The sequence below is a fragment of the Nicotiana tomentosiformis genome, chromosome 4 (genome assembly GCF_000390325.3).
Source record: "Nicotiana tomentosiformis chromosome 4, ASM39032v3, whole genome shotgun sequence".
Lineage (NCBI taxonomy): Eukaryota > Viridiplantae > Streptophyta > Magnoliopsida > Solanales > Solanaceae > Nicotiana > Nicotiana tomentosiformis.
Window position 1 is genome coordinate 51,625,128 of NC_090815.1, and position 8,166 is coordinate 51,633,293.

Here is an 8,166-nt window from a genome sequence, read left to right on the forward strand (position 1 = left end):
TTATGACCGAACCTTTTCAAGTTGCCTATGTATCCTAACCGAATCAGGTCTGACGTAGTTCGAGGATGATAAAATGATGAATGAATTATGATGAAATGACCGAGCCTGACTCTGGAAGCCTACATATCCAAATGGAATCAGGTCAAAACATGGTTCGATTAAAATGGATGAAAAATGGTAAGAAATTGAAATGAAGTGGTCGAGTCTGACTGAGACCACCTACGTATCCAAATGGAATCAGGCCAAAACGTAGTTCAATTACCATAGATGACTGAATCTTATGTGGATTGCCTACGTATTCTTGTCAAAGGAAATCAAGTCGTGGCGTAGTTCCGATTACATACAAAATGACATTTGGATTTTCTATTACAAAAAGGGGAGGGAGACTGGACCCTACGTGGGTTGCCTACGTATCTCACTGTGGGAAGTCAGGTCAGGCATAGTTATGTTACAGCAAAACCCTAATTCTATTATCCTCAAATGTAGTATATTTTGATTGCGTGTGAGTTGATGGGCTTCATGCTGACTCTGACATCCATCTCTGTTATAATCAATGCTCCTCCTGACAATACTCGATGGACTACATAAGAACCCTACCAGTTCAGTGTGAATTTTCCTTTGGCCTCTTCTTGATGAGAGAATATATTCTTCAAAACCAGCTGCCCCGATATGAACTGCCGAGGTGTCACCTTTCTGTTAAGCGTGTTGGCCATCCTATTATGATACATCTGACCATGACACACTCCGTCCATTATCTTTTCATCAATGATCATAAGTTGTTCTTGCCTGACGCATATCCGTTTTGCATCATCTATCTTGGCTTCCTGAATGACTCTCAAAGATGGTATCTCGACCTCTGTCGGTATCACAACTTCTGTGCCATGTACCAACATGTATGGTGGTGCCCCAGTAGATGCTCTTATAGTGTTACGGTAACCCAGTAAGGCAAAGGATAAATTATCGTGCCATTGCCTGTGATTATCCACTATCTTCCGTAAGACCCTCTTGATATTTTTGTTGGCTGCTTCAACTACTCCATTCATCTATGGAATGTAGGCTGTGGAATTATGGTGGATGATTCTAAACTTCTCTCAAATCTCCCTCATGAGATCGCTATTGAGATTGGCTGAATTATTAGTTACGATTGACTCCGGGATCCCGAATTTGCAGACTGTGTTGATACGGACGAAATCTGCCACCACCTTCTTCGTGATAGCCTTGTATGTAGAGGCTTTGACCTATTTTGCAAAGTAGTCGATGGCTACCAGGATGAAACGATATTTGTTTGATGTGGTGGGTTATAAAGGTCCAATCACATCCATTCCCCAAGCGGTGAACGTCCAAGGAGAACCCATTACGTTCATCTTATTAGATGGAACCCGGATGAAATCCATGTGAATCTGGCACTGGTGACACTTCTGTACGTAGCGGATACTATCACTTCCCATGGTCATCCAAAAGTATTCGGCTCTTAAAATCTTCTTGGCTAAAGTGAAACCGCTCATGTGAGGTCTGCACGTTCCTGCATGTATCTCTTCCAGTAATCTTATTGCTTCAGAAGCATCTACAGACCTTAACAGACCCAAGTCTGGGGTCTTCCTGTACAGGACTTCCCCTTTAAGGAAAAAGTGATTTGCTAGTCCTTTGATATGATCGGTCAATGCTTGTCCTTTGATAGCTTTCTACATCACGTACACAATATCGAATTCACTGAGAAGAATCTGCCATTTGGCCAACTTTCCTGTAGGCATTGGCTTCTGGAAGATGTACTTGAGCGGGTCGAGTTGGTATATCAGATGTGTGGTATATGTTAATAAGTAGTATCTTAACTTCTGAGCAACCCAGGTTAGAGCGCAACATGTCCTCTCTAACAAGGTGTATCTGGCTTCGTACGGTGTGAATTTCTTGCTCAAGTAATAGATAGCTTGCTCCCTTTTTCCTGTCTCATCATGTTGTTCCAACACGAATCAGAATGCATTATCCAAGACGGACAGGTATAATAGCAGAGGCTTCTCGTGTTTGGGAGGAACTAACACTGGTGGATTCGACAAATACTCATTGATCTTGTCGAAAGCTTTCTAACATTCTTCTTTCCACTTTGTAGCAGCATCTTTCTTCAACAATTTGAAAATTGGCTCGCAGATTACTGTTGACTAGGCTATGAACCTTTGATGTAGTTTAGTCTACCGATGAAGATCATCATGTCCTTCTTGCTTTTGGGTGGAGGCAAATCATGAATGGTCTTGATCTTTGAGGGATATAGATTTATCCCTTTTTTGCTGACAATGAAACCTAACAGTTTTCTTGCGGGGATTTCGAATGCACACTTCGTAGGATGCAGCTTTAAATTGTATCTCCGCAATCGTTCAAAGAACTTCTTTAAGTCACTCAAATGATCCTCACTTTTTCGAGATTTGATGATGATGTCATCCACATATACCTCAATTTCCTTATGGATTATGTCGTGAAAGAGGGTCGTCATGGCCCTCATGTAGGTAGCACCAGCGTTCTTGAGACCGAATGGCATGACCCTATAGATATCAACTCCTTAGGGCATGGTGAACGATGTCTTCTCTGCGTCTTCTCGTGCATCAGAATTTGGTGGTATCCAGCAAAACAATCCATGAACAATTGCAACTCATGTTTCGCGCAGTTATCGATAAGGATATGGATATTTGGCAGGGGAAAATCGTCCTTGGGACTGGCTTTGTTAAGATCTCAATAGTCCACACATATCCCAATCTTCCCATTCTTTTTCGGTACCGGTACGATATTTGCCAACCATGTAGGATAATTGGTGACTCTCACCGCATTCAGTTCTATCTGCTTGGTGACTTCTTTTATCCTTAGACTCAATTATGGCTTGCATTTTCAGGGTTTTTGCTTGATTGGTGGTCTAGCGTGATAGGTGGGAAATCGATGCGAGAATATTTTGGTACTTAATCCGGGCATATCGTCATATGACCAAGCGAATACATCGATGTAATGATGGAGGAGATTTACCAATTCTTCCTTCTATTCTGCCTTCATATGAATGTTGATTCAGGTTTCATTCACATCTTCTTTAATTCCCAAGTTAATTACTTCTTTTTCTTCGAGGTTGGGCTTCTTCTGGCTCTCTAGTTGCTCGATCTCTTGTGGGAGGTTCTCAGGCATCATGCTCTCATCGTACTCTTCATCGTTTGGATTATTTTGCTCAAGGGTTTCGTTACATATCATAATCGCGGGATGCGGGTTTTTATCGATTTGATTGCTAAAAAGGAAAACTAAGTATAAATAAGGGCAAGGATGAATTTGCAATGATTTCAAGAAAAATAATTCTTTGTATTTCATTAAAGGAACGTCTCAGTGTTCAAAGAGGCAATTTTGACAAAAAAGGTACATACATGGTTCATGCCTCAATAGACCATGCGTTTTTCAAAATTACTACAATTCTACACTACCAAGACTCCCGGCGAACCAGAGATGGACTGGTGGTCCAATTTTGCAAAGTCTCTTCTAGTTCGACATCCCAAATGGTCGATGTCTTGAAATCAGCTTCACCGGAACATTCCTCGATCAAGGCCACAAACAATCTTCCCATCCCATCAATAATATCATCTTATGGTAGTGAGCTCTGACCCGGTCCCCGAACACGCTTTGATACGAAAACCTTCTTCCCAGGGTTACTATTATAGGTTCTTCCAGTTGTATGTTGATACCCCAAGCCGGCAGTACCTTTCTGCCCTTTTAGTTCAATTGGCTTCGTTATCCCATCTGCTCGGGCTCCTAGCTCAGTCCCTGGTCAGTACACATACTTCATCATCTCTTGCATTGCCATCTTTGACCTGTACGATGACTGCATACTGGGGGTATGCTTATTCTTCTCCATTTCTGTTGCTTGCAGATCTCGACCGCATGGAAGATGACCCCAATCTAATCCTTCTATGAAAGGAACTGCATGCTCCAGATAAGCTGACCGGCTCCACTCGCCATGTATCACAATCTCCTGGCAATCCCACTCGAATTTCATACACTGATGGAGAGTGGAAGTAACTGCCCTTGCCATATATATCTAGGGCCTTCCCGGTAAGATATCGTATGAAGACAAAATGTCCATCACTTGAAACAATATTGGGAATTCAATTGGTCCAATCTGTAAGGCTAAGTAGATCTCTCCGATGGCATCCTTCTGTGACCCATCGAAAGCCCTTACTCTTATATGGCTTTCTTTCGCTTCCCTCAAATGAATGCCTAATTCTCGCAGGGTTGAGAACGGGCAAATATTTACTCCGGATCCTCCATCGACAAGCACTCGAGATATGACTTTATCCCCACACTTAACTGTGATGTGCATAGCTTTGTTGTGATCCATACCCTCCACAGGAAATTCCTCCCTCCGAAAATAAATCTTGTTTGCTTCGACCATCTTCCCAATAGTTGCCGCTAAAGCCTCGCTGGTAGTATTGCTTGGTACACTTAAGCCACTTAGAACCTTTACCAGAGCATCTCTATGACTGTCGGAGCTCATCAATAAATCCATAATTGATATGTGAGCAGGAGTCTTTCAATTGTTCTTCTACAGAATATTCTTTAACTGGCATCTTCCTCCAAAACTCTACCGCCTCAGCGTCTGTTATGTTTCTTCCTTGGTTCTGTTCCCTCCTTGGATTCCTCGATTCACCTCTTCTGGAGCGTAACACCTTCCTGATCTAGTCATCTCGTGAGAAGCTACAGTGTCTGTCATTTACCCTTTCCCTTTGACTAGTAAGTCCATGGAACTGTTTTTTATTCTCAACTCCCCTCATCTCTTACAGTGGTGGTGGACCGTTGTTGGTATGTCTGAACTATCACAAGAGGTTCTAGATGCACAGTGATCAACGTAGTCACCCTAGGTGGCACTCTTGCAGCTTTGGCATTCCCAATAGTGACGATGGTCCCCTGCAAGTCATAATCCTTGTCTAATGCAATTATGTTGGCTCATTGATTTTTATGGTTTGGCAATGGGTTACGGTTAATATTTGGTGGGGCTGGGGTACATTGGATAGACCCATTCTTGATTAGCAACTAGATCTCATTCTTCAATCTATAGCAACCCTCAGTGTCATGCCCGGGAACACCCGAATAGTAAGCACAACGCTTGGTTACGTCAAAATATTTGGAGGGCTAGTCAAGAATTATTCCTTCCACTGGATATATCAGTCTGTCTCTCTTCAACCTTTCAAACAACTAGGCTAAAGGTTCAGCGATTGGTGTGAAGTTTCTGGGATTTCTTTCTTCAAAGTTTGGGCATGGCCTGGGTGCATAGGTAGGTCTATTTTGGTGGGCGGTGGTTTGGACTGGGGCATACAATCGTGGTGGGTTTGGATGTATACTGGCTCGAGACGGGGTGTAGTGAGGTTGAGCATTATAGTATGGTTGAGTGTTATATATTGGGGCATATGAGGGTTGATATGGGGGATGGGTGTTTTAGGGAAGTTGGCTCAACGAGGAGGACTTGACTGATAGTAGGGGACGATTGTAGTCACTTCCTCTTTCTTCTTCTTTCCACTGCCTATGCAACCAGATTGTATAGCCCTACTAGCGGCTTGCAACGCGTCCATTGACTGTATTTTCCCTGACTTGATACATTCTTCCAAGAAGTCTCCCATTTTAACCAGCTCAAGAAATTTTGACTCATCATACCCATCATATTTCAAAATAAATCCCCTCTTGGGCCCGGATAAAATACTTTGTTAGCTCATTATCATCCAATGGAGATTGGGTCCTGGAAGCTTCTAATCTCCAGTGGCAAGCGTACTCTTGAAATGATTCTGAGAGTTTCTTCTGCAAATTCACCAAAACAAACATGTCTGGAGTGATCTCGGTATTAAATCTGAAGCGATTCATAAAATCCTCCGCCATGTCCTGCCACTCCCTCCAATTCCTGGGGACTTGTCGGATATACCAAATAAGCGTTTCTCCCGTCAGACTCCTTATAAACAACTTTATTCTCAGCTTTTCATTTCTTCCCACTCCGACCAATTTGTCACAGTAGGCCCTCGAATTAGCGCGGGGATCACCCGTTCCATTAAAAATGTCGAACTTTGGAGGCTTATACACTGCGGGCATGTCAACATCGGGATGTATACACAAGTCCTCATAATCCAGGCTCTCGCTTCCTCGAGCAACCTCGAGATTCTTCATCTGTTTACTCAATACTCGCAGTTGTTCTGAACTGACTCCTCTTCCTTGTATTTTGCTTCTTTCTCCATCTCAGCATATTGGTCGATCTCATAGGACACTCTGACCGTGACAGGTGCGGTAAGGTAGGCTCAGAGGTGGCATATACAGGTAGAACATATCGTTCATGTGTGACGTTGTGTGCCGCAGGTATATGCTGGGTGTGGTTGTTGATAAAAGTGACGTTGTCACGAGAAGGGGTTGTTTTCACCTTTTGTAAATTATAGGAGTATTAGTTTTAGAAGCGTTGTTTTGACGGCATATAAAGCTGCACAAATTCTTGAAATACAACACAGGCCATTAAAAAGGACGGAATTGAAATCTTTAATAGGGAGAATATCTCATATACCACCACCTTCGAAAGGAATTGGAGCCATATTGAATAGAAAAAAGTGAATAAATAATAAAATAGATAAAAATCCACATATCTGGAAAATCTCATAAATTTCATAATATTCACGAAGAGAACAAATATTATTTTTCTCAAAATCGAAAAGATCAAAGACATCAAATTATGTCTTTCTCAAGTCCGATCGGTCTTCTTCAAGATCAACTTGGAGTGCGGTTGGACGCTTCCTAATAATCAAATACTTCACGAAGATGATCCATACAATACTCGACTTTCATGGAGATCAAATACATCTTAGGGATGTCCGCGTTCGAAATATACGTCGATCCAGACATCGAATCACGAAGAACATTCCGGAAAAAGAATCAAGGGAACAAACAAAATTATATCCACAAAGATTCATAAGTAAAATTTTCAAAAAAAGAAGAAGATATAAATCCACAAAAGTCGATAACTATCAAATCGAAAAAATTGTCTTAATTTTGGTTTTGTTCATTTTAATAGTCAAAAAAATCAATTAAATTAGTTTAATTTTGATTTTAATAAAAACCGATCGAAACTTATCTCTTTGCTTCGGTTGATTTTATTAGGTATAAAAAATTATCAAATTAATTTATTTTTGATTTTAATAAAAAACCGTTCATATCAAATCGTGAACGCCCCTATTCCTTATGACTTTTCAATTCTTTATTGCCTCTTCCTTGAGGATAAATTTGTTTTCAAAAGGTTGAATCACACCAACGTTAGGCTGTTTTGCATAATAACGTAACGTGAAAATGGTATAATTCCAATCAATGCTTGACATGTTGAATATGAACAGAGATTTTTTTTTGGTCCTTTTCTTAGACATCAATCAACTTTTTTTGTTCTCTTTTTCACTCATTATCTTTTGGTTAGGTGGTGATAACTTGGGCCGGGGCCTGAAATGGGGCCCAAGTTCTACTGTATTTGATGGGTTTAGCATTTCATTCACATGTCAAATATTCTCGAACGGAAAAACCCCAAGGGATACGAATAATTTTATTCAATTATGGAGGCATCAAAATCATACAGAGACACATTACTTTATGTTTTTTTCATTTAATTTTTAATTGAATGTGCAATTTTTAGTTTTATCTCTAATCTAAGATATTAACTTATTCTTTCTGTTATTAATCCCTTGAGTTAAACAGTTTCTCACGCTTTCAAAGCAGTTACCACTATTGGATCGGGAATCTTTAGGAAATAGTCACCCGCCACAAACTATTTACCCGCTCTTATTCATGCGTTTTCCCCCTACTCATTTTTTTTACACAGCCAAACTAACCTAATGAAATCAAACTAAGCTACTAGACTAAGCCAAGCTAAATCAATTTAAGTTAAGCCAAATGAGAAAAAAGTAATATTTGGGATGGTCGGGTAGGTCGGATAATTAATTTTAGTTGATTAGGTATATATTGTAACTAATTTTAAAAAAAGTAGAAAAGGGTAATTATTTTAAACTCAATGTGTATTTTGCATAATTTGCTGTTTTGTTGGTCATAGTTAGTAGTAATAGGTTCAGCTCTTATCTTTAAAGAAAATTGTTCCATGTGCTTGATATATTGTATAGAAATATTTTACAGAGGAAAATTATT

At 40.4% G+C, this 8,166-nt stretch overlaps 1 protein-coding gene across 1 annotated transcript; it reads right to left on the minus strand.

Annotated features, from left to right (window-relative positions):
- Positions 1-593: 593 nt before the first annotated feature.
- On the minus strand, positions 594-1,043 carry LOC104113645 (uncharacterized). The gene has a single exon (XM_009623872.2). The coding sequence runs from the start codon at positions 1,041-1,043 to the stop codon at positions 594-596; it is 450 nt and encodes a 149-aa protein (XP_009622167.2).
- Between the last annotated feature and the right edge of the window lie 7,123 nt (positions 1,044-8,166).